Source organism: Pristiophorus japonicus, chromosome 1, assembly GCF_044704955.1.
Source record: "Pristiophorus japonicus isolate sPriJap1 chromosome 1, sPriJap1.hap1, whole genome shotgun sequence".
Lineage (NCBI taxonomy): Eukaryota > Metazoa > Chordata > Chondrichthyes > Pristiophoridae > Pristiophorus > Pristiophorus japonicus.
The window spans coordinates 387,922,883-387,949,935 of NC_091977.1; the positions used below are offsets into that span (position 1 = coordinate 387,922,883).

The 27,053-nt window shown below is 47.0% G+C and overlaps 1 protein-coding gene across 5 annotated transcripts in view; it reads right to left on the reverse strand.

Moving 5' to 3' along the window:
• Positions 1-26,841, reverse strand: part of terf1 (telomeric repeat binding factor (NIMA-interacting) 1) — a 69,431-nt gene extending 42,590 nt beyond the window's left edge. For 4 of the 5 annotated variants that reach the window (XR_011595440.1, XM_070891233.1, XM_070891235.1 and 1 more), the window contains exons 1-3: positions 26,637-26,841; positions 5,567-5,662; positions 3,885-4,018 (exon numbers count right to left, since the gene is read on the reverse strand). Coding sequence is in view for 4 of the 5 variants with exons in the window: in XM_070891233.1 (XP_070747334.1) it covers positions 3,885-4,018; positions 5,567-5,662; positions 26,637-26,823 (417 nt within the window). In the remaining variant the exon portion in view is untranslated. The remainder of the gene's footprint in view (positions 1-3,884; positions 4,019-5,566; positions 5,663-26,636) is intronic. The other variant, XM_070891234.1, reaches the window with a different exon arrangement.
• Between the last annotated feature and the right edge of the window lie 212 nt (positions 26,842-27,053).

Below are 27,053 nucleotides of genomic sequence, written 5' to 3' on the forward strand. Positions count from 1 at the left end.
TGTCTGATTAGAAACATCAAAGGAGGCCAAGATATGGGGTATAGTAACTGCTCCTGGAATTATAATATAATCAAGCCACGGAACCGTCCAAACTGGGAATTTTTAACGTAACAGAGATTCTGAATAAAACAGATGGAAAAGCCTGGACAGGCCCCGGAGTGTTGCTGACAAAGAAACAGCTAATCTTCATTGCCTATAATGGCACCTATTGGGTGCGTGGCCACAAGGCCTACCCTTGGCTGCCCCAGAATTGGACGGGATCCTGCTATTTAGCCTACATTGTGCCTTATATGTATCATTAACACCGTCCTGAGAGAGCAATCACAGAAACAGAGAGGTTCTTTGCCATTCTGATCCCCAGATATGGGACCGTCAGACAGGCAAGGGAATCCATTAACATGGCATCAATGATACCTCAGAGGCCCTAGTTAAAATCAATGCAGAAATGGTAGCAATCCGCACAGTAGCTCTACAGAATAGACTGGCCCTTGATTACATCCTGGCTGAAAAGGGAGGTACTTGCGCCCTACTCGGAACTGAGTGTTGCACATATATCCCAGATAGCTCCGAAGAAATTACTCACTTAGCGGCGCATATCCAAAAGGAGGTAGAAAAACTTAAGCAACCCCCATCATTCACTTTGTGGAGCGGAGCCACTGAATGGCTAGGTTCAATAGGAACTTCATTGGTGGAAGGTTTAATTCTATTCATTGTAATTATTTTACTTTTATATTGTTTGTTTATGTTGATTATATGTTTTTGCGACCAGGCGGCTGTAGCTGCTGTCCCTAAGGTGAGATGCCTAGCAGGTCCCAGCAGACCGTCTGTACATGGCACAGGAGTATGTTATGCTTAAGGGAAGGTTGTTTACTGGTTGAATTAAGATACTGATTTGGAATAAATTGGAATAAGGTTAATTAACCTACTAAAACCAGACTTCCATTGTGGCCACGATGGAACTCGGGTTGGTATAAATTTGTGTGGAAGCTGCTAGTCTGGACATGTGGCGAAACACATCAACAAATTTTAGAAGGAAACTCTATTAAAATGTATGAAATTATTTTGTAGAATGTTTAACCAGTGATAACTGCTGTTTTATGATTCAGTTTGTGAAAGAATCAAAGGGGGGATTGATAAAGAATTCAAGCTCTGCAGCCTGGCTGCAGTTTTTGAGAAAACACAGACCACATTGCATTAAGTCATCAATCAACTTGACATTTTAGGACCTTGAGTAGCGAGCCAATTAAAAGGTTAACAGACTATCAATTGAGCCAATAAGGTCAAAGGCGGTGAGTTCTTTTCTGTAAATTGAACCAGGTATAAAAACAGCCATTTTGGCCATGTGGTCTCAGAAGGACAAAGGCCTGGCTTAAAGCCAGAAGCTTGTTGCTGCTGCCAGAATAAAGTTACATTAAAACTACAACCGGAGTTCGTATTTCATTGGAAATTAAGAGATCGAACACCACAATGTGTTGATGGTCCTGAAATGTAATGTCTGCGATGATTTTGACAGCGGTGGTGCTTTTGTCGTGCATATGCTGAGTGTAGCGCTGGACTCAACCTGTCACCCTAGCACCCCCCTCTCCTCTAACAACCTCATTTGTGTCTTGCAGCTCAGCCAGCAGCAGGGCCCCACGGGCCAGAAAGTGGGGGCGCTGAGCAGGAGTCGACGGACAATCCTACTACATCTGGTGCTGAGGAGCTCCGATTGTCGCCCGTCAATCCGCTGGGTCTGTTCTCGACGAATGAGAGGGCGGACTTCGAAGAACCTGCATCGCCACGCTCCAGAACCCATTCCACCCCAAGGCCATCTAGTGGTCTTCCGGTCCCAAGCACCTCTCCACAGGACACCCCATTTGTCCCCAGGATGGCACCGACCCCGCGATGGCCTCGTGGACGCGGCAGGTCTGTTCCACGAGCGTGACATGACAGTGGAGAGATGGTTCAGTTGTCCAGGAGGACTGTAGACATTGGTGACAAGCTCATCGAAGCTTTGGGGGGCATATCCCGACACCTGGCCACCATGTCAGAGTACATTCCGCGCATAGCGAAGTCCCTGGATGTGATAGCCAGGAACACTGCTGCCATAGCCCTCCCAGTGTTCCCAGAGCGTGGAACGCCAACACCGCTGCGAATGACAGATGCGAGCAAGGACCAAGATCCTGCTCCTGCATCAGAGAATGTTGCCTCCTCAGCACGCCCCCCGCTCCCGTACCCGTCCAACCAACGCATCTGTCTTCATCGCCCCCAATGAGGCACCGCCTGAGGAGCTCCTCGGCCAGGCGCCGTGGAGAAAGGAGAGGAAGGGGAAGAGGTGGGGAGAAGAAAGAGAGGGGGGAAGGAAAGTGAGGTACATGTCCACAGGTGATGGCTATGTTATATCTCCATCTGGGTGTATGCAATTTGATGCAATGTATGGGGGCTGGGGACCACGCTCCTGCTTTGCCTTTGTATTCTGTGTTGCTGGACATGTTGACCATGTGATTTATGTCGACCATGTGATTTATGTCAATGGTGGAAAAAGTGGGATGTGGGCAGGGGGTTGGGTGCTATTGGCTGTGTTACTTATGATTTCAGACCAATGTTGGCATTAAACTTTTGTTATTGATCATAACCTAGTTGCGCATTGTCTCAGATAGCTGGACCGTTACACACTGGTGATTCCTTACCGTGAAAGGGTTAAATACAACTTATCAATCAACGTAAACTTTAACTGGCACCAAGGTGATGGGCACCATTGATGTCGGAGCTGCACACACAGCAGTGTGTCAGCGTTGTCACTCACATCAGCGCTCTTTCAGGCAAATTTTTCCATATCAGCTCCTCACGCAAGAGTGGGACTTAACAAATGCCAGTCACACCGCTGGCGTCCGTCCTGGATAGTTCCACTTTTTGTGGGCGTTTTTTTTGAGCGGGCGATATTCTGGGCGATATGTGTGCGAGGTGGTGAAATTGACGGTGGGCGATCTCCATGGCCGCTAGTTTGGGTAAATATGCTCTTTACGACAAAAAAAAGTCGCCGGGCGTTATTATTGAATCTCGGCGTTAAATCCGTGAGGAAAATAACGCTGGGCGATAATATGGGCGTTGAAATCGCCAATTCTGCCGATTCCGCCCCCAAAAAAGTGGGTGGGCGGTAATATTTTTTCTTGGCGTTACGCCCATTGGGAAAATAAGGATCGCCGATAAGTCTCCAAAAAACGCCCGTCAATTTCCATTTTGTGCCAAAATGGGCGATATCTGGGCGTTATGTGTCATTTCAGCGGTTAAATGGGCGTTAAGCAGGAAAAAAAATATGGAGGTTCTAGCCCTGAGAATAAATAAGGGAGCAGGTGAGAGTGAAAGTGTATGAGGTACATACAGAGCAGGAGATTAACAGAAGGAGAGAGACTTACAGAAAGAGAGTCGGAGACAATCAGACGACGAGAAAAGTTATGAGAGGCACACATACTGTGAGTTAGAAAGAATTAGTAGCAGAATTTTCTATTTGTGGCATTTAGCAACAGCAGCTATTAAAAGCTCTTAAATATTTACAGGAAATATTATACACCAACACGTTTCCATAGTAGCATGGAACACTTTAGATATGATGGACATCTGTGCATGCACAAAAATGGCATCAACTACAGACTCCATCAATTGAGCATTTAGATCTACTTCTCAGTTTTTAAGCCAGCCTTTAAATAATTTAGCACTGACTGAGGGTCAAGTTAACTGTTTTATATTGTATACACATCCGCATTGAAAATATTTCCCTTTAAAACTGCTACCAGCATTTATAATGTAAAATTAAATTAGCACAGCATTTGTTTCAATTAGAAGATCATCGTTAAGGTTTTCTCAACAACTTTCAAAATAATCCTCACCTGGACCACAGAACTAACCTGAATTTGAAGCAACTGTTTCAGGTCTGCATATAGTGCATCTTTCTTTAGTTCCTTGCTGTCTGCCATTTCAATCAAAATCAATAATGCAGATTCCAATGGGGTTATACTTTCATTTTTGTCAAACTGGACATCTGAAGTGCAAAATGAAAACAACTGGTTTAAAAAAGGCTGCCAATTGAAGCGTCTTATTTATCAATAGATGCCTTTTTAAGTTATTGGCCCAGATTTGTCTGCCAAAATAATGTAGTTTAATACGCATGGCATTATTAATCTGTAAATCGTCCAGCAACTTGTGGTGAGGAAGAGATACCCCGTGAATTGCAAATCGCCACAAGTTGCTGGACTATTGGTGCCACTGCTGCTAGCCTTGCGAAAGCAGCAGATCACTCTCAGCCTCACTGAGTTTCATGAAATTGCTGCATTTTTAAAAAATATTTATTTATTCACGGAATTGGGCGTGACTTGCAAGGCCAGAATTTTATTGTTCATCCTTAGTTGCCATTGAGATGGTGGTGGTGAGTATTTGTTAATGGAGTTTCATACCTGTGAATGAAAACATCCTCTTTCGATAACCTGTTGTTGAGTCTGCTGCAGAATTGAATTTCTACACTTACTTTGTATTGCCAACTATGATCAGTATGTAGTTAAAACCCATACTTCACATTCACAAGAATTTTTACAAAGCAAAGTTAATAAGATTGTATCTCATGATAGTGCATTGACAGCAGTACATTCACTGAAAAATAGTTTACACCCAACTGAATATCTGAACTCATGCTGGTCTGAAACCTAGCACTGGAACAACACATTTTCATGCTACATGCTATTAAAATTCAGTCTGCAGTTTGCCATGGTTATGTTTGTAATTTTTTCTGGCATTAACTCAACAATTATATCATCATCATCATAGGCAGTCCCTCGAAATCAAGGAAGACTTGCTTCCACTCTAAAGGTGACTGTACAGTCCAATACGGGAATTATAGTCTCTGTCACAGATGGGACAGACAATGGTTGAAGGAAAGGGTTTGCCGCATGCTCCTTCTGCTGTCTGCGTTTGGTTTCTGCATGCTCTCAGCGATAAGACTCGAGGTGCTCAGTGCCCTCCCGGATGCTCTTCCTCCACTTAGGGCGGTCTTGTGCCAGGGATTCCCAGGTGCCGGTGAGGATCTTGTACTTTATCAAGGAGGCTTTGAGGGTGTCCTTGAAACGTTTCCTCTGCCCACCTGGGACTCACTTGCCTTGTAGGAGTTCCAAGCAGAGCGCTTGCTTTGGGAGTCTCGTGTCGGGCATGCGGATGATGTGGCCCGCTCAATTATATACTTTATCATGGAAAGACTTAGATAGGCATGTCAGCCATGTGTCTGCAGATATGTACAACATGAATTATAGAATTAAATGAAAATACTAAAAAAAAAACAAGATATTCTGCTCCAGTTGTGCTGCAACATGTTCATCAGGCATGTGTTTTAATAGTCTGAAAGTGACTCAAGGCGCAATTGATCCAATTACAGGAGTAAAATATACATGTTTTGTGCATTCATTTCTTTCAAGTATGTAGCTACAGAAAAACTGTAACTGTTAACTACTATAATTTTGATAAAAATATATGTAGTAATTGGGATCTCAAACCTTGCTTTGGGGGAAAATAAACCACATAACAATAAAAATAAATTACCAACCAAGATTTTTCCCTTCAACAATTCGGGACAGGATTTGGCAGATATGCACCTTCTTTGCCTGGTCAGTCTCTATAATGGACGGCTGCTGAACAAAACCTAAAGGAAAAAAATATGGTACTTGTCAGAATTATTGGATTCTAAGTTTGTGCAAATTGCCTAATATATCAATTTTTAAAGATTTTTGTTTAAACTTTAAAAATAATCAAACTGATGGTGTGGTGGTTCTCCATTATACATTTTCCAGGACCACAGAATAAGGATAGTGGAGATGGAGGTAGATTAGGAAGTGCTCAGACAGTATCATCAATTATTGAGACTTTGCAGGTGGAGAGGCTACTTGAGATAGTGAGGTCAAGGGAGTGGCTACGGATGTGGGTAGGAAAGTATCTGCAAAGGGTGAAACCAAGTCGAGGCAGAGAAGTCGGGGGGCAGAGGGCTAGAGGAGTTTAGGGGAAGCTGAAATCACCTAGGGTGATAAGTTGCTCAGTGCAGCAGCTAAAGGAGGAGATCTCAGTGAAGAGTTATCAGAGGGCAGGAGATGACTATGATTCTGAGAGAGAAGCAGACGGGATGGAAGAAGTGTGCAAAGGAGAAAGGGCTACAGCAGCAGGAAGCAAGGCCAAGGTGGGACATGATAAGTGGTAAGCCATAGTTGCAGCAATTTACACAGGACAAGTGATGGGACATACAGGCCAGGAGATTTTGGTGAGCGGGCAATCACTGCCAGCCCCAAGTCAGGTTTCTGTCAGTGCTAAGATGTCAATGGATTCATGCACAACAAAACTGTGATTAGCGAGTCTGGTTGATGAGTGAATGAATATTCTGGAAGGTTATGTGATTATCCTTCATGATCCATTGGTGGGATCAGGTGGTGGGAAGTAATGCAAGAGTTTAGGGATATGCAGCGAGATTAGAGCGGTTAACTCCAAGGAGTGAGTTGATTGACAGAGAATGAGACACCTGGGGTTACTGTTCCAGATGCTACCACAACAGGTGCCATGATGGGTGTGGCAGAGAATATCAAGGGAGGCATAGATGGAGGCCATCGGCACAAATAGCAAAAGAGTTCGATGATAAATGGAGGAAGTCACGTGAAGAAAGAATAATTGCTGAAGAATCTGACTCTCTCCCAGCCTTTCTCTTTTAATCTTGGACATGCACTGAATGGACCTTGGCCGTCACCGTGACTTCTTAATAAAAATAGAGCCACTAATGTGCAAACACAAGTTGGGCTCACACATTTGCCAATTTCCCTATTCTCTCTGTGGGGAGCCTGTTGCTCGGCACCTACTCAGAACAACCAGACTGGAATCAGAACAGCATGCTGCTCTTGATCCTGAAGTACAGCAGTGAGATATTTATTGAAAAAAATTAAGATCAAAATGGAATTTTGATGTAATTGCTACAATAAACTCACACATACTGTGAATCAATTTAAGGCACAGCAGTAATTTTGTTAGATTTCCAGTTACATGTAAAGGTCAGTGGCTGCAGCCCCAGGGATAATAAAAGGAACCATGATTGAATATTTTCCAGCACTGTCAGTGGACCATCTTCCACAGCCTCGGGTTAGTGTACAGACACTTTTAAATTCTGTAAGCTTATTTTATGTTTCAACAGAAAACTTCTTTCAATTTGTGCACAGAACTAGGAGAATCTGATAAACAGCTTGCTATACAGAGCGGCAGCAAGGATTTGGCGCAGAGGGGGAAGGAGGTACTAAGTGCTTTAAATCAAGGAGCAACAGTAAATATATAAATAATCAGCGAGTATTGTGGGAAGCCTGAGAAGCATAAAAAACAGGGCAGGCGCAGCGAGAGCGGAAGAGAGCATTGCAAAACAACCACGTGGAGAAAACTGAAGAAGTGATGTCACAATCGTGCGGAGTATTTAGGATAAGTATTTGATGGTCAGTGTTAATTTAGTTTAAGTATTGAGGGAAGAAAATGCATAGGGCCCTGTTTGGGGCGATAACTTTTGTGGGAGCGCAAAAGTATTGCTGGGTGCTACAAAATTCAATCGGATGCGAACTTCTGGTTTAGCTCTCCAGGAAGTGGTGCGCTAAATGGAGCAAGAGGGGCAGTAGCGGCAGAGCACTGCACAATGTCCCGTGCAGTGCTGCCGGAATCACAGGCTCCTTCCCTCCCTTAAAGGGAAGGGCCAATGCGGAAGTGATTTCAAGGTAAGGCTAGGAATGGTGGGCGACGGCACCTGCGATCCACAAAGAGCAATCCCAAGCACTGTGAGAAAGTGCAGGTCTGCTCAATCGCAGGATGGGAAAAATTGAAAAAACAGCACACGGGTGAGAATAGAATTTTGGCCTACCTGATCATAGACTCATAGAAATTCACAGCAAGAAAGCAGGCCCATTTCAGCTCATCATGTCTGCGCCAGCCAACCAAGAGCTATCCAGCCTAATCCCACTTTCCAGCTCTTGGTCTGTAGCCCTGTAGGTTACGGCACTTTAAGTGCACATCCAAGTATCTTTTAAATGTGGGGAGGCTTTCTGCCTCTACCACCCTTTCAGGCAGTGAGTTCCAAACCCCCACCACCCTCTGGGTGAAGAAATTTCCCCTCATATCTCCTCTAAACCTCCCCCCAATTACTTTAAATCTATGCCCCCTAGTTGTTGACCCCTCTGCAAAGGGAAACAGGTCCTTCCTAACCACTCTATCCAAGCCCCTCATAATTTTATACCTCAATCAGATCTCCCCTCAGCCTCCTCTGTTCAAAAGAAAATGGACCCAGCATCTCCAATCTTTCCTCATAGCCAAAATTCTCCAGTCCAGGCAACATTCTTGTAAATCTCCTCTGCACCCTTTTCAGTGCAATCACATCTTTCCTGTAATGTGGTAATCAGAACGACACACAGTACTCCAGCTGCGGCCTAACCAATGTTTTATACAGTTCAAGCATAACCTCCTTGCTCTTGTATTCCATGCTTCAACTTATAAAGGCAAGTATTCCATATGCCTTCTTAACCACCTTATCTAACCGGCCTTTAATTACTTCTCACCAAGTGGCCGGGCGAGGTCATAACGCCTCCTGCAGCTGCCATTGTTGACGCTCGGCAATGCTGCAGGGGACTGAAGCAAATTTAAGATCTGGGGCAATAAAGGGGCGCTGCGCACCAGATGATCTCCCGGGCGCAAGACATCGAGGCGGTAAGGAATCCGCCATGCAAGTTTGCGGACGTTGGTAATTTCGCCGGTAAGCCGTTAGCGCTCCATTATCGCCCCCCCCCCCACGGAGGCGTGAACGGGAGGTGCAAAGGTCAATTTCTCCCTAATTGTTTATTTGTTAGTGTTTTTAGTGGTTAGAGTTTTAGTATTAGCTAAACAGTTAAATAGCCTTAAAGCCAAACAAACAATTTTAAATAGCTGTTAACTGACATGGCGGGACAGCTGGGGCCCGTCATATGCGCATCCTGTGCCACGTAAACAGGCCAGAACATTGCGTGTTCTGGCAAACGACATATGCAGGAACTGCCACCAACCGCTCAAGCTCGAGCTCAGTGTCACTACAGTGCATACGGGAAGTTGAGACTTCTGTGGATAGCACATTTCAGGAGGTGGTCTCCCCGCAGCTACAAAGAGTTCCCTCATCCATGCCTTTGTTACCTCTAAACTTGACTATTCTTGACACTCCTGGCTGGCTTCCACATTCCACTCTACATAACCTTGAGGTCATCCAAAACTCGGCTGCTCGTGTCCTAGCTCGCACCAAGTCCTGTTCACCCATCACTGACCTACACTGGCTGCCGGTTAAGCAACACCTCAATTTTAAAATTCTCATCCTTGTTTTCAAATCCCTTCATGGCCTTGCCCCTCCCTACCTCTGTAATCCCCGAGATATCTGTGCTCCTCTTAATTCTGCCCTCTTGAGCATCCCTGATTATAATCGCTCAACCATTGATGGCCCCAAGCTCTGGCATTCTCTGCCTAAACCTCTCCTCCTCAAACCTACCTCTTTGGCCAAGCTTTTGGTCATCTGTCCTAATTTCTCCTCGTGTGGCTCGGTGTCAAATTTTTTGTCTCCTGTGAAGTGTCTTGGGACGTTGTATTACGTTAAAGGTGCTATATAAATACAAGTTGTTGTTGTTCAGGGCGAGTGTGTGTGGGTAACCACCAGGCAGACAACGAGGAAAAGGCAGGCAGTGCCAGGTCTCCCCTGGGAGCGCAACACTCAAACCAGTATTTAGTGTTGAATACCAGTGAGGTTAATGACACCTCAGGGGAGTGCAGTCAGAAGCAAATCCACAGCAATGTGGGAGACTTGGCTGCACAGGGGGTGTATAAGAAAGTTTAGCACTGCAGTTATTATAGGGGATTCGATAATCATGAGAAGAGGAGGCACCTGTACAATCGGTTGCACCTGAATAGGGGGGGGGGGGGGGGGAGAAACCAATGTCCTTGCAAGGAGTTTAACTCGTGCTGTGGGGGCGCTTTTAAACTAATTTGGCTGGAGGGGGAGCATCAGGACACAGCAGTAGAAAGGGAAACAAGAAAACTAGGAGGCTCAAACAGAAAGAACAAAGAATCGTGTAGTAAGAGCAAGAAGTTTTCAGCCTCACAATCCCACAAGATGTCTGTGCTCCTCAAATTTTGGCCTCTTGAACATCCCTCATTAGGGCCCAAATTTCCCTAGGAGTTGCTCCGTTTTTTTTGGAGCAATTTGATTTTTCTGGAGTATCTTAAAAATCCACATTCTCCCTATTTAATTTGCACCAGTGAGTGAGTTAGTTAGTTAGGATTTTTTTAAGTTTAGTTTTTTTTTTCCAAAAGGGGGCGTTACCAGCCATCTATGCCTGTTTTGGCCATTTAAGCCAGTTTGGACAACTAATAGTTGCTCCAAACTAACTTAGGCCAGCGTATGTGGCCACTTGTGGCCGCACAGAAAACCCTTGTGGAGAGTTAAGAACTCAGCTCAGGTAAGTACCAAGCACTAAACAAAGTACAAAAATAAGCATTCAATAACAAATAAAAAATACAAGGAAGCTAAGAGGACCTGCACCTAGCACCAAGACTTAAAAGCACTAGACAAAGCACAAAAAATAATAAGCAATTAATTAATAAAAAATAGAAGGAACCCTGCCCCGAAAGCACCAAGGCCAAAGTAATAATTAATCAATAACAAGTAAAAAATAGAAGTCCTACTAAAACACGGCCCTGGGAAGGCAGCGGGCCACCGTTGAGGGAGCCCATTCGGTCAGGGATAGGGGCTGCGCACTTTGGCCCCTCCCACACAGCCTGCAGCGCACACACTCAGATTCTGGGGGCAAGGAGCTACTGTGCATACGCGCACACTCTAGCGCGTATATGCAGAGTTCCTGGCATGGTTTTCAGTGCCAGGACCTGGCTCCGCTCTCCCCACTGTGCTTGCCACGCCACAGCCTAGGACGGTCCACGGAGCAGGGAGAATACGGAGCTACATTATCGGCGCCGTTTTGAGAGCAGAAAATCAGTGCACATCAGGTAAGTGCGCCGTTTTAACCGGAGGGCCAAATTTGGGCCCTATAACTGCTCACCCACCGGTGGACGTGCCTTCAGCTGCCTGGGCCCCAAGCTCTGGAACTCCCTCCCTAAACCTCGATGGCTTTCTACCTCGCTTTCCTCCTTTAAGATGCTCGTTAAAACCTACCTCGAAACAAGCTTTTGATCATCTGCCTTAATTTCTTCTGTGGCTCGGTGTGAAGCACCTTGGGAAGTTTTACTACATTAAAGGTACGATATAAATAAAAGTTATTATCTAAAGCAGGAGCCCCCTGGATCATAAAGGAAACAGAGGTTAAAATAAACCAGAAAAAAGCTTCTGACAAACGTCAGAATTGGAGCTGAGGGTGGATTCACTCTGGAGCATCCACGATGCTGAGAATGACTTGAGTAGCACGTTTAGCGAGTTGGTCTTACCGCAGGAGAAGGGTCCACAGCCAGCTAGGGAATGGAAGACCAGCAGGAAGAGTAGTGCAAGGAAGGTAGTGCAGGGGTCCCCTGTGGTCATCCCCCTGCAAAACAGATACACTGCTCTGAGTACTGTTGAGGGGGATAACTCATCAGGGGAGGGCAGCAGCAACCAAGTTCATGGCACCGTGGCTGGCTCTGTTGCACAGGAGGGCAGGAAAAAGAGTGGGAGAGCGATAGGGATAGGGGATTCAAGTGTGAGGGGAATAGATAGGCGTTTCTGCGGCCGCAACCGAGACTCCAGGATGGTATGTTGCCTCCCTGGTGCAAGGGTCAAGGATGTCTCAGAGCGGGTGCAGGATATTCTAAAAAGGGAGGGAGAACAGCCAGTTGTCATGGTGCACATTGGTACCAACGACATAGGTAAAAAAAGGGATGAGGTCCTACGAAACGAATTTAAGGAGCTAGGAGCTAAATTAAAAAGTAGGACTTCAAAAGTAGTAATCTCGGGATTGCTACCAGTGCCACGTGCTAGTCAGAGTAGGAATCGCAGGATAACGCAGATGAATACGTGGCTTGAGCAGTGGTGCAGCAGGGAGGGATTCAAATTCCTGGGGCATTGGAACCGGTTCTGGGGGAGGTGGGACCAGTCCAAACCGGACAGTCTGCACCTGGGCAGGACCTGAACCAATGTCCTAGGGGGAGTATTTTCTAGTGCTGTTGGGGAGGAGTTAAACTAATATGGCAGGGGGATGGGAACCAATGCAGGGAGACAGAGGGAAACAAAAAGGAGACAAAAGCAAAAGACAGAAAGGAGATGAGGAAAAGTGGAGGGCAGAGAAACACAAGGCAAAGAACAAAAAGGGCCACTGTACAGCAAAATTCTAAAAGGACAAAGGGTGTTAAAAAAACAAGCCTGAAGGCTTTGTGTCTTAATGCAAGGAGTATCCGTAATAAGGTGGATGAATTAACTGTGCAAATAGATGTTAACAAATATGATGTGATTGGGATTACAGAGACGTGGCTCCAGGATGATCAGGGCTGGGAACTCAACATCCAGGGGTATTCAACATTCAGGAAGGATAGAATAAAAGGAAAAGGAGGTGGGGTAGCATTGCTGGTTAAAGAGGAGATTAATGCAATAATTAGGAAGGACATTAGCTTGGATGATGTGGAATCTATATGGGTAGAGCTGCAGAACACCAAAGGGCAAAAAACATTGGTGGGAGTTGTGTACAGACCTCCAAACAGTAGTAGTGATGTTGGGGAGAGCATCAAACAGGAAATTAGGGGTGCATGCAATAAAGGTGCAGCAGTTATAATGGGTGACTTTAATATGCACATAGATTGGGTTAACCAAACTAGAAGCAATACGGTGGAGGAGGATTTCCTGGAGTGCATAAGGGATGGTTTTCCAGACCAATATGTCGAGGAACCAACTAGGGGGGAGGCCATCTTAGACTGGGTGTTGTGTAATGAGAGGGGATTAATTAGCAATCTCGTTATGCGAGGCCCCTTGGGGAAGAGTGACCATAATATGGTGGAATTCTGCATTAGGATGGAGAATGAAACAGTTAATTCAGAGACCATGGTCCAGAACTTAAAGAAGGGTAACTTTGAAGGTATGAGGCGTGAATTGGCTAGGATAGATTGGCGAATGATACTTAAGGGGTTGACTGTGGATGGGCAATGGCAGACATTTAGAGACCGCATGGATGAACTACAACAATTGTACATTCCTGTCTGGCGTAAAAATAAAAAAGGGAAGGTGGCTCAACCGTGGCTATCAAGGGAAATCAGGGATAGTATTAAAGCCAAGGAAGTGGCATACAAATTGGCCAGAAATAGCAGCGAACCCGGGGACTGGGAGAAATTTAGAACTCAGCAGAGGAGGACAAAGGGTTTGATTAGGGCAGGGAAAATTGAGTACGAGAAGAAGCTTGCAGGGAACATTAAGACGGATTGCAAAAGTTTTGATAGATATGTAAAGAGAAAAAGGTTAGTAAAGTCAAACATAGGTCCCCTGCAGTCAGAATCAGGGGAAGTCATAACAGGGAACAAAGAAATGGCAGACCAACTGAACAAGTACTTTGGTTCAGTATTCACTAAGGAGGACACAAACAACCTTCCGGATATAAAAGGGGTCAGAGGGTCTAGTAAGGAGGAGGAACTGAGGGAAATCCTTATTAGTCGGGAAATTGTGTTGGGGAAATTGATGGGATTGAAGGCCGATAAATCCCCAGGGCCTGATGGACTGCATCCCAGAGTACTTAAGGAGGTGGCCTTGGAAATAGTGGATGCATTGACAGTCATTTTCCAACATTCCATTGACTCTGGATCAGTTCCTATCGAGTGGAGGGTAGCCAATGTAACCCCACTTTTTAAAAAAAGGAGGGAGAGAGAAAACACGGAATTATAGACCGGTCAGCCTGACCTCAGTAGTGGGTAAAATGATGGAATCAATTATTAAGGATGTCATAGCAGCGCATTTGGAAAGAGGTGACATGATAGGTTCAAGTCAGCATGGATTTGTGAAAGGGAAATCATGCTTGACAAATCTTCTGGAATTTTTTGAGGATGTTTCCAGTCGAGTGGACAAGGGAGAACCAGTTGATGTGGTATATTTGGACTTTTAGAAGGCTTTCGACAAGGTCCCACACAAGAGATTAATGTGCAAAGTTAAAGCACATGGGATTGGGGGTAGTGTGCTGACATGGATTGAGAACTGGTTATCAGACAGGAAGCAAAGAGTAGGAGTAAATGGGTACTTTTCAGAATGGCAGGCAGTGACTAGTGGGGTACCGCAAGGTTCTGTGCTGGGCCCCAGCTGTTTACACTGTACATTAATGATTTAGACGAGGGGATTAAATGTAGTATCTCCAAATTTGCGGATGGCACTAAGTTGGGTGGCAGTGTGAGCTGCGAGGACGATGCTATGAGGCTGCAGAGTGACTTGGATAGGTTAGGTGAGTGGGGAAATGCATGGCAGATGTAGTATAATGTGGATAAATGTGAGGTTATCCACTTTGGTGGTAAAAACAGAGAGACAGACTATTATCTGAATGGTGACAGATTAGGAAAAGGGGAGGTGCAACGAGACCTGGGTGTCATGGTACATCAGTCATTGAAGGTTGGCATGCAGGTACAGCAGGCGGTTAAGAAAGCAAATGGCATGTTGGCCTTCATAGCGAGGGGATTTGAGTACAGGGGCAGGGAGGTGTTGCTACAGTTGTACAGGGCCTTGGTGAGGCCACACCTGGAGTATTGTGTACAGTTTTGGTCTAACTTGAGGAAGGACATTCTTGCTGTTGAGGGAGTGCAGCGAAGGTTCAACAGACTGATTCCCAGGATGGCGGGACTGACCTATCAAGAAAGACTGGATCAACTGGGCTTGTATTTACTGGAGTTCAGAACAATGAGAGGGGACCTCATAGAAACGTTTAAAATTCTGATGGGTTCAGACAGGTTAGATGCAGGAAGAATGTTTCCAATGTTGGGGAAGTCCAGAACCAGGGGTCACAGTCTAAGGATAAGGGGTAAGCCATTTAGGACTGAGATGAGGAGAAACTTCTTCACCCAGAGAGTGGTGAACCTGTGGAATTCTCTACCACAGAAAGTTGTTGAGGCCAATTCACTAAATATATTCAAAAAGGAGTTCGATGAAGTCCTTACTACTAGGGGGATCAAGGGGTATGGTGAGAAAGCAGGAATGGGGTACTGAAGTTGCATGTTCAGCCATGAACTCATTGAATGGCGGTGCAGGCTAGAAGGGCCGAATGGCCTACTCCTGCACCTATTTTCTATGTTTCTATGTTTCTATGTCAGGTACTGATCCATCAAAAACCAGGCAGAATTTAGAGCATGCAGAGGGAAACTGAGAAAAGATACAAGGGCAAACAGAGAGCATCATAAAAGGTTCACAGGTAACATAGGGGATCCCAAAAATCTGATATAAACATATAAAAAGGATAGATATAAACATATAAAGGATAAAGGAATGGTGGGGCTGATTCAGGACAAAAAAGAAAATCTTCTTGTGCGGCAGAGGGCATGACGGCGGTACTGAATTAGTACTTTGTATCTGTCTTCACAAAAGAGGATGAAGTTAATGTCACAGTGGAGGGGGGGGACGGGGGGCGGAAAGAGTACAGATATTGGACAGAATAAAAATAGATAGGTGCTAAATAAGTTGACATCACTCAAAGTTAAGAAGTCACCGGTCTCGGTGGGATGCATCCTATGTTGCTGAGGGAAGCTAGGATGGAGATAGCAGAAGCTCTAACCACAATCTTTCAATCCTCCTTGGATATTGGAGTGGTGCCAGAGGACTGGAGGACTGCAAATATTACACCTTTGTTCAATAAAGGAGAGGGGGATAAACCTGGTAACTACAGGTCAATCAGTTGAACGCCAATGGTGGGAAAACTACGAGAGACCACTGTCAAATACTAAATTAATTCTCACTTTAAGAAGCATGGGTTAATAAAGGACAACCAGCATAGATTTATTAAAGGTAAATTGTGTCTGACAAGCGGCTGCTTTGTTCTGGATGGTGTCGAGCTTCTTGACCGTTGTTGGAGCTGCACTCATGCAGGCAAGTGGAGAGTATTCCATCACACTCCTTACTTGTGCCTTATAAATGGTTGAAAGGCTTTGGGGAGTCAGGTGAGACACTCGCCGCAGAATACCCAGCCTCTGGCCTGCTCTTGTGGCCACAGTATTTATGTGGCTGGTTCAGTTAAGTTTATGGTCAAAAGTGACCCCTAGGGTGTTGATGGTGGAGGATTCGGCATTGATAATGTCATTAAATGTCATGGGGCAGTGGTTAGACTCTCTCTTGTTGGAGATAGTCATTGCCTGGTACATGTGTGGCTCGAATGTTACTTGCCACTTATCAGATCAAGGCTGAATGTTGTCCAGGTCTTGCTGCATGCGGGCATGGACTGCTTCATTATCTAGGGAGTTGCAAATGGAACTGAACACTGAAATCATCAGCGAACATCCTCACTTCTGACCTTATGATGGAGGGAAGGTCATTGATGATGCAGCTGAAGATGGTTTGCACTTGGACACTGCCCTGAGGAACTCCTGTAGTGATGTCCTGCGGCTGAGATGATTGACCTCCAACAACCACAACCATCTTCCTTTGTACTAGGTATGACTCCAGCCAGTGGAGTTTTCCCCGATTCCCACTGACTTCAATTTTACTAGGGCTCCTTGATGTCACACTCGGTCAAATGCTGCCTTGATGGAAAGTCACCCTCACCTCACCGCTGGAATTCAGCTCTTTTGTCCATGTTGTAATGAGGTCTGGAGCAGAGTGGTCTTGGTAGAACACAAACAGAGCATTGGTGAGCAGTTATTGGTAAATGCCACTTGATAGCACCGTCGATGACACCTTCATTTTGCTGATCGAGAGCAGACTGATAGAAACATAGAAAATAGGTGCAGGAGTAGGCCATTCAGCCCTTCGAGCCTGCACCACCATTCAATATGATCATGGCTGATCATTTTTGCAACTTTAGTACCCCATTCCTGCTTTCTCTCCATACCCCTTGATCCCTTTAGCCGTAAGGGCCACATCTAACTCCCTTTTGAATACATCTAACGAACTGGCCTCAACGTTCTGTGGTAGAGAATTCCACAGGTTCACAATTCTCTGAGTGAAGAAGTTTCTCCTCATCTCAGTTTTAAATGGCTTACCCCTTATCCTTAGACCGTGATCCCTGGTTCTGGACTTCCCCAACATCGGGAACATTCTTCCTGCATTTAACCTGTCCAATCCCGTCAGAATTTTATGTTTCTATGAGATCCCCTCTCATTCTTCTAAATTCCAGTGAATATAAGCCTAGTCGATCCAGTCTTTCTTCATATGATGGGGCAGTAACTAGCCGGTTTAGATTTGTCCTGCTTTTGTGGACAGGACATCCCTGGGTAGTTTTCCACATTGTCGGGTAGATGCCAGTGCTGTAGCTACACTGGTTCAGCTTGGCGAGAGGTGTGGCTTGTTTTGGAATGCAAGTCTTCAACATGACAGTCGGGATGTTGCAGGGGCCCATAGCTCCCATAGCCAGTGCGTTCAGCCTTTTCTTGATATCACATGGAGTGAATTGAATTGAATTGGCTGAAGACTGGTTTCTGTGCTGGTGGGGACGGCAGGAGGCGGCAGATATGGATCATCCACTCTGCACTTCTGGCTGAAGATGGTTGCGAATGCTTCAGCCTTGCCTTTTGCACTCACGTGCTGGACTCTGCCATCATGGATGATCAGAATGTTCATGGAGCCTCCTCCTCCCGTTAGTTACTGAATTGTCCACCACCTGGATGTGGCAGGACTGCAGTTTTGATCTGATCCGTTGATTGTGGGATCAAGTCCTATGTTGCAGCTTCCTCAGGTTGGCCCCTCATTTTTAGGAATGCCTGGTTCTTCTGCACTCCTCATTGAGACCAAGTTGGTCCCATGGCTTGATGGTAAAGGTTAAATGAGGGATATGCCAAGTCATGAGGTTACAGATTGTGGTGGAATACAATTCTGCAGCTGATGGACTCATGGATGCTTCACTTCTGTATTGCTAGATCTGTTCTGAATTGATCCCATTTGGCACGGTGATCATGCCACACATGATGAAGGTCTGTGCGATTGTTACTGTCACCTATGCAGTCATGGAGAGATGCATCTCCGAGAGATAGATTAGTGAGGACCACATCAAGTAAGTTTTTCCCTTTTGTTAGTTCTCTCAGCACCTGTGGCAGGCCCAATATGGCAGCGATGTCCTTCAGAACTCGGCCAGCTTGGTCAGTATTGGTGACACCGAACCACTTTTGGTGATGGACATTGAGGTCTCCCACCCAGAGTACAATCTGTGCCCTTGCTACTCTCAATGCTTCTTCCAAGTGGTATTCGACATGGAGGAGTACTGATTCATCAGCTGAGGGAGGGCGGTAGGTGGTAATCAGCAGAAGGTTTCCTTGCCCATGCTTGACCTGAAGCCATGAGACTTCATGGGGTCCAGTGTCAATGTTGAGAACTCCCAGGGCCACTCCCTCACGACTGCATACTACTGTGCCATCTCCTCTGGTGGACAGGACATACCCAGGGATGATGATGCTTAGGAACAACAAGACTACGGGAGCGGATGGAATCCCTGCTGAGGCACTGAGGTAGGGTGGAGAGGCACTGTTGGCGTGAATACATGACCCCATCTCTCTCATGTGGAGGGAGGAGAGCATGCTGGGAGATCTCAGAAATGCAGTGATCGTGACCATCTTTAAAAAAGGGGACAAGTCCAACTGCGGCAACTACAGAGGAATCTCCCTGTTATCAGCCACTGGGAAAGTCGTCGCGGGAGTCCTCCTCAACCGTCTTCTCCCTGTGGCTGAGGAGTTTCTCCCGGAGCCGCAGTGCGGATTTCGTCCCCTACGGGGCACAACGGACATGATTTTTGCAGTGAGTCAGCTGCCGGAAAAATGCAGGGTACAGCGCCAGCGTTTATACATGGCCGCCTTCGACCTTTCAAAGGTCCTTGACACTGTCAACCGCGAGGGTCTATGGAGTGTCCGCCTCAGTTTCGGATGCCCCCAAAAGTTCGTCACCATCCTCCGCCTGCTCCACGACGACATTCAGGCAGTGATCCTTACCAACGGATCCATTACAGACCCAATCCACATCCGGACCGGGATCAAACAGGGCTGCGTCATTGCCCCAACCCTCTTCTCAATCTTCCTCGCTGCCATGCTCCACCTCACAGTCAACAAGCTCCCCGCTGGAGTGGAACTAAACTACAGAACCAGTGGGAACCTGTTCAATCTTCGTCGTCTCCAGGCCAGGTCCAAGACCACCCCGACCTCCATCGTTGAGCTACAGTACGCGGACGCTGCCTACATCTGCGCACATACAGAGGCTGAACCCCAGGACATCGTCGACATATTTACTGAGGCGTACGAAAGCATGGGCCTTACGCTAAACATCCGTAAGACAAAAGTCCTCCACCAGCCTGTCCTCGCCGTACAGCACTGCCCCCCAGTCATCAAGATCCACGGCACAGCCCTGGACAACGTGGACCATTTCCCAGACCTCGGGAGCCTCCTGTCAACAAGAGCAGACATTGACATCAAGATTCAACACCGCCTCCAGTGCGCCAGCGCAGCCTTCGGCTGCCTGAGGAAAAGAGTGTTTGAAGATCAGGCCCTCAAAACTGCCACCAAGCTCATGGTCTACAGGGCTGTAGTAATACCCGCCCTCCTGTATGGCTGAGAGACATGGACCATGTACAGTGGACACCTCAAGTCGCTGAGAAATACCAACGACGATGTCTCCGCAAGATCCTACAAATCCCCTGGGAGGACAGACACACCAACATTAGCGTCCTCAACCAGGCCAACATCCCCAGCATTGAAGCACTGACCACACTTGATCAGCTCCACTGGGCAGGTCACATTGTTTGCATACCAGACACAAGACTCCCAAAGCTAGCACTCTACTTGGAAGGTCTTCATGGCAAGCGAGCCAAAAGTGGGCAGAGGAAACGTTACAGGGACACAGTCAAAGCCTCCCTGAAAAAGTGCAACATCCCCACAGACACCTGGGAGTCCCTGGCCAAAGACCGCCCCAAGTGGAGGAAATGCATCCGGGAGGGCGCTGAGCACCTCGAGTCTCATCACCAAGAACATACAGAAATCAAGCGCAGGCAGCGGAAAGAGCATGCGGCAAACCTGTCCCATCCACCCTTTCCCACAATGACTATCTGTCCCACCTGTGACAGGGACTGTGGTTCTCGTATTGGACTGTTCAGCTACCTGAGGACTCATGTTAAGAGTGGAAGCAAGTATTCCTCGATTCAGAGAGATTGCCTATGATGATGATGGAGGAGTCTGGACATTGGCTGAAAGAAATTATTCTGTGAGTATGACTATGTCAGGCTTGATTAGTCTGTGTGATAGCTCTCCCAATTTTTACCCCAGATTTTGGCGAGGAGGACTTTGTAGGGTGGTCTGGGCTGGGTGTGCCGAGGTCGGTGCCAAGTGATCCGTCCAGTTTTATTCTCATTATTGTTTCTGTTAAGGTTTGTTACCACTGTGTTCGTTTCAATCATTTCAGATGGCAATTAAGAGTCAACCTCATTGCTGTGCATCTGGAGTCACATATAGGCCAGAAGTTTCGTGGAGTTTCATGGTCACCATTACTGATACTAGCTTTTCATTCCAGATTTATTTAATTAACTGAATTTAAATTCCCCAGCTGCCGTGCTGGGATTTGAACTGTCGTCTCTGAATCATTCATCATCATAGGCAGTCCCTCGGAATCGAGGAAGGCTTGCTTCCACTCTTAACGTGAGTTCTTAGCTGGCTGTACAGTCCAATACGAGAAACACAGTCTCTGTCACAGGTGGGACAGATAGTCGTTGAGGAAAGGGGTGGGTGGAACTGGTTTGCCACACAATCTTTCCGCTGCCTGCGCTTGATTTCTGCATGCTCTCGGCGACGAGACTGGAGGAGTTCAGCACCCTCCCGGATGCACTTCCTCCACTTAGGACTGTCTTTGGCCATGGACTGCCAGGTGTCAGGAGTAGGATACCGCTGGAGTTGGCTTTCCCCACCCCATCTCTGTCAATCATACCTCCGCAGAGGTCTGTGTCCTTACTGACCTTGGCATTGAAGTCACCGAGGATCAGTTTGTCGCCCGCGGGGACACAGGACAGGGATTTTGCGAGGTTGGAGTAAAAACCCTCTCTGGCCTCATCTGTTGCATTGAGTGTTGGTGTGTTCACACTGATGACAGTGGCGACTGGTTCTGGGATAGGGTGAGTTGAAGAGTCATGAGGCATTCGTTAGCCCCGCGGGGGGAGTCTTTGAGGCGGTTGACCAGCTCATTTTTGATGGCGAAGCTGACTCCGTGGAGACGGCGTTCTTCCTCTGGTTTCCCTTTCCAAAAGAAGGTGTAACCTACACCTTGTTCCGTGAGCTGGCCTTCCACTGCTCGCCAGGTCTTGCTTCGGGCTACGATGTAGATATCAAAGCGTCTAAGTTCCCAGGCGGTGCGGCGTTCCGGCCTGTCGCTGTTGGGGTTGTCCATGAAGGTCCTGATGTTCCTGGTCCCGAACTCCATGTTAGAGGAGTGGAAGATGCCTGTGCGTGAGTGCTTTTAACGTGGGGTGGTCGTTGCACACCGGCTTAGCTGAGCAAGGTCTTGATCCAGTGGCAAGGTGGTCCAAGATGACTGGAGACCAGGCACTGCTGTATGGGCCTAGTTGCCTATGGCGAGATGTTGGGCACAGGCTCGGCGCTGGGTAGCGCCCTTGATGGTAAATAGTCCAAGGCTTGGTTGGGGGCAGGCATTGGGAGGATCAGTTGCCCACTGAGGCTCAGAGTGAGAGGGCAGGGAGGTCACAGCCATGTTACTCACCACGTGCTGAAGGAGAGGAGGCCAGGTCATCAGTGGAGGAGAGGTCCAGTCGTCACTGAAGGGGGTGGGGGGGGGGGGCGAGGGGGAGGCCAGCTGACTCAGTTGCTGCTGAGGAGGAGGTCGCCTGTCGCGGCAGGAGGTCCAGCCGTCGCTAAGGAGGCCCAGACTCCGTCGTGGAGGAGAGGCCCATCTGCTGCCGCTGAAGGTGTTCCGATCGCCACTGGGGGCGGGGGGTGGAGGCCCGATAGCCAGGCCCAGCCGCGTCAAGTCGCCCAGACGCAGGAAACCCAGCCGCCCCGTCGCCGCTGGAGGCCCAGTCAGGAGGCTCAAGTCGAGTCGCCTGATGTCTAGCTCGCCGGGCGATGTCGAGGGTTGGGGATCGGGTGGAGCAGCTGGAACGACGTCGATGTCGGAGGAGGTCGTCGTCGGGGGGGCGGGGGAAGATCCAGGACGATGCTACAGGAGGCAAGGACATCAGAGTGGTCACCGATGGGTGGTTTGGAGCGAAGCCTGAGGTAGGCCCGGATTTTGGGATTCGCAGGGTTAGGGTTTGAGGCAGAGATTTATGCACCCCCTATTAGGATTTGTTAGAGCTAGGGGGAGTTTAGACAGTGGGAGGGGGAGGTTGAGGGTGGATAGTTGTCGGACGGATCATTAATCCGGTAACATTACCACCATGCTATCGTTCCCGCTGTCTAATGTAGCTCAATTTTCTGAAGAGATGAATTTTCTGAAGAGATCACCAATATGGTGTAAAGGGGAGTGTTTATATATGTTGTCTATATGCACCTCCAGATAAGGTTCCAAGGCCAAGGGAACAAATCAAATGAACAAGGGATTATTAGCAAAAAGAGCGCAGAGAACTGGCGGTAACCTTGTGATATGGGTTGGTACTCGGTTAGGAGGTAAGAGACAGAGCAGGAATAAAGGGAATGTTCTGATTGGCGGGATGTGACAAGTGGAATTTCTCAGGGATCTGTGCTGGGGCCTCACCATATATATCAATCACTTGGATGAAAGTAGAGAGTTGCATGTCCAAGGTTGTAGATGAACCAAGTTAAGAGGCACAGTAAGTTGTGCAGATGGGAGCAAACGGATATAGACAGACTATGTGAGAGAAAAACTATGGCAGATGGAGTTCAAAGGGGGGGTAAAAGACAAAGCCATCCACTTTGGATCCTAGAAAGTCAAATTGGAGTACTTTCTTTATGGCAAGAGACTCATCGATGTGGAATAGCAAAGGAATTTAGATGCCCATTTGCATAGACCACTAAAAGCCAATGCACAGGTACATAAAGTAATCAAAAAGACTAATGAAATGAAGACCTTTGTGTCGGGGGGTGGGGGCGGTGGTCAGCTTTGTGCACTAGCCTCAGGAAAGATATTGGTCCTGGACGTGTTACTGCAGATTAAAGGGTTAAATTATGAGGACACATTGCATAAACTTAGTTTACATTTACTTTAATGTAGAAGGGGTGAGGTGTGATCTAACCGAGGACTTTAAAATGATAAAAGGGATTCGATAGGCTAGATAGAGATACTATTTCCTCAGTTGGGTGAATGCTTGACTTCTTTAAGCAGTGACAACCTAAGTGGACTGTGCAAAGCCCAATGGTGTGATAAACCTAACTTCCAAAAAGACATTTGAGAAAGTTCCACACTTGTTAAGGTTTACTATGAATTCCCACAATTTATGAATGTATAAGAAATTACCTAAAGGGTAGAAAATAAGTCTACATCTACAAGATGCACTGCAGTAACTTGCCAAGACTTCTTCAACAGTACCTCCCAAACCCACGAACTCTACCACCTAAAAGGACAAGGGCAGCAGATGCATGGGAGCACCACCACCTGCAAGTTCCCCTCCAAGTCATATGCCATCCTGACCTGGACATATATCGCCGTTCCTTCATTGTCGCTGGGTCAAAATCCTGGAAATCCCTCCCTATCATCACTGTGGAAGTAACTTCACCACACAAACTGCAGCGGTTCAAGGCGGCGGCTCACCACCACCTTCTCAAGGGCAATTCGGGATGGGCAATAAATGCTGGCCTTGCCAACGACACCCAAGAATTAATAAATAAAAAATAAAAACAACACCGACTTAAATTGAACCGTAAATTTCTATGATTCTATGGATTACAAGTAGGACAAGGGAATACAGGCAATTTTAGGAGTTATATCAGGAAATTCTTCACACAAAGTTAACAACTCTTGGAATGAACTTCCAGGTAGAGTCCTGGTGGTGATAACCTTGGAATTTTTTTTTTAAAATAAATGCTCCCATGTTGTGGAAGACACTAGCAAGATTGCCTTTAACGGCCTTCCCTAGTTGTAGTGAGCTATCTTTCTGTCACACCAGGTTAACTCTGTCGAACTGGGCACGGAAGCCACTCTGATGTGCTCTTTATGGTGAAGGAGCCACTGACTTGCAGTGGTAAATGTTTTGGGCTTTTAGGAGGTCAGTGGCAGGTAGACTCCCTGCCATACGAGCTCCGTCATTTTAACTGGAGCACTACCTATGAGCTATTATCTGGGAGTCTGCATGAGTCTAGTAGAGGACGCGTGGCTGTTGAACTGGACTGAGCTGAAAACGAAAGTCGGCGCTCGTCAGGTTTGCTGGGAGTGCTTTCCTACAGGGGTAGAGTGTTGGTCATGAACCAGCTGGTGATTTGGTACCAGTAGGTCCATTTGATCTGACACTCCTTGATTTGTTTGAAAATCCAGAGGATATTTACTGATTTCTTCTGGGACAAGGAGAGGTATTGGGTCTCGGCTGGAGTTCAGAGTCTTCCGCTTGGTGTAGTCACTGGTGTGCATTCGCACCCAGGATATGACTTTTCGCCTCAGGCACTGAAGATATACCTACACATTGAGAATCTTCCACGGTTGTGTGCCGGCGATGTTTTTCTTCTGCTGGAAATTGCACAGCCTGGATTACAACAGGCAGCTCTTTTACATCAGTTTGCAGGGGTTGTCCGCATAGTTTCAGGAATTGTGATGGCGATTTTCCACAGATATTTTAGGTGCTGAAGAGTCTCCGATGTAGCCAAGATGGGGTCTTAAGCTGAAACGCCGGTTTAGCCCACGTTTAGTGCACTACACCATCTTGGTAAAGAATTTGAAGCACATACTAGGAACAGCTGCCCAGAGGATCGTTATGGAGCTGATTGCCACTTAAATTGTCTGCTAACAATCATTAACGAAGCTGCACAGCATTTTGGTGGCTGGCGCTTGACCCAACGCCCTCTCCTAACAGCAGCCAGTTGACTCGGGAGTAAACTAGTCGTTGCAGAAGATTTTGAGCACTACTTATCATTCACTTGCTGCTAGAGGTTTGAAGACGACTTTTGAAACACATCGAGAGACTTTCTGAGACACTTTGTCAAGATTTCACCAACACTTAACATCTATTCTGGAAATTCTCTGAGGAATTCACCTAAAAAAAGTGCCATGTTACTCTAGCTTACTGAACACCTTATGGGAGTCACCAGGAGAAAGGGAGCATTTGGTCATTGGAATCTTGCTAGGGGTCCCACTTGGTCTGCAGGAGGAATGGGAGGAGGACATGAGGCTAGGCAGAGCAGCACCAGCTACTGCAGGAGAGAGGAACAGGAGGGCAAGGTGAACTCTTTGCCCCAGCTAGTTGAGGACAACCCTCCTCTGGACCTCCTCCAAGACTTCCAGTGCCATGTCCAAGAACCTGTGCTCCCTTGGTCCCGAAGTCATCCTGACACATCCTTCAGTTGAAGTGGGAGAGTGGAGCTCACATATACTGCTCCATGAAAATCATGTTTGATCAGCACTCGAGTGCTAAACCTTAGAGTAGATCTGCTTTAGCACCTCCAGGCAAGTTCAAATTATAGTAATCAGCAATTAGAGCCAAAATTGTGTGCTAAAACCAGGCTTTCAAACAAGCGCGTCTTATTAGCACAGCACCCAATGAAATGTCGGTTTTCACCTTTTCACCCTTTCACCACAATAACCCCCTGCCTGTCTTCTACTGGAACATCATAAAGGTTTGGAATCTGGTTGCTTCTAGCAGGGCTTCCCCCTCCAACCAAGACGGCGATAATCCTGACAGATCAGCTCCTCTGGTTGAGTGTGTCCCTCAGTAATGCAAGGATGGCAGAAAGAAGAACCCTTGCTGAAAAAGTAAGCACACCCACTGAATGATGGTGGAGTTGGGTAAATGTCACCATATGCATTAGCTGCCTGGATAGCTTGGCAATGTGTCCACCCTGTGGACAGAGCCATCCAGGAAACAACGTTTCCATTAGGCCCTGATATGGTGCATGAAGGAGGCCGAGGTTCATGGACTTGTTCCGTCCAAGCGGGTGTATTTGGATGGAACGGGCAGGTTGGAGGCCTCAGTGCCCCTGGGTTAAGGAAAGAAAAAACACAGGTCGAGTTCCCACTTCTTGCCATCATCCAGCAAACATTGGGTGAGGTTGGCTGTGATGCCCCTGTAGTTAAATAGCCTGTCAACTCTAACAAGCGTTACATTGTTAGTAATTATCATTTAGTCACGATCCCAGAGGAAGCCGAAGACTGTGAAACCGGGGACAAGCGAGAAGTCAGCACTTTCAGGAAAAATGGGGAGAAAATTGGTGAGGAAGGGAGGAGGGGAAAATGGCTTGGAGCAGCCAATCCTGATGATGGATTTGGCACCAGAAATTGGATGGTGATCTCAATGAGACTCTACAAAGGGAGACGGCGATTAATCCCAACGGCGGAGTTACTCTCAGCCGCGGATTTGGATACTCACCGTTCATGGCGTCCCGCACCACCCTGAACTCGGCGTACAACCCTGCCCCGAAATACTGGCACAGACAGTAACACATGAAATCCACGATCCAGCTGCTCGCCACCTCCGCCATCTGGTAAAAGTCATCCCCGAGAGACGAGCCGCTCGCCCCCCGATCCCGCGCCCAGCTCGGGCTCCCCACCTCCATCTTCCAAACAAACCACGCCCTTCCCGTGCAACACCAACAAGGCTCCGCTACCCCCCGTGCAACACCAACAAGGCTCCGCTACCCCCCGTGCAGCACCACAAAACGTCCCCCACCCCTGCTTTCTGCCAGACAGCGGGCGCTTCTCCCTTAGTATTTTAACATAAACATTGCATTCTTTGGCAATTTAAAAATAAACAGGCCAATATAACAAATAAATAAATAATCGCGCA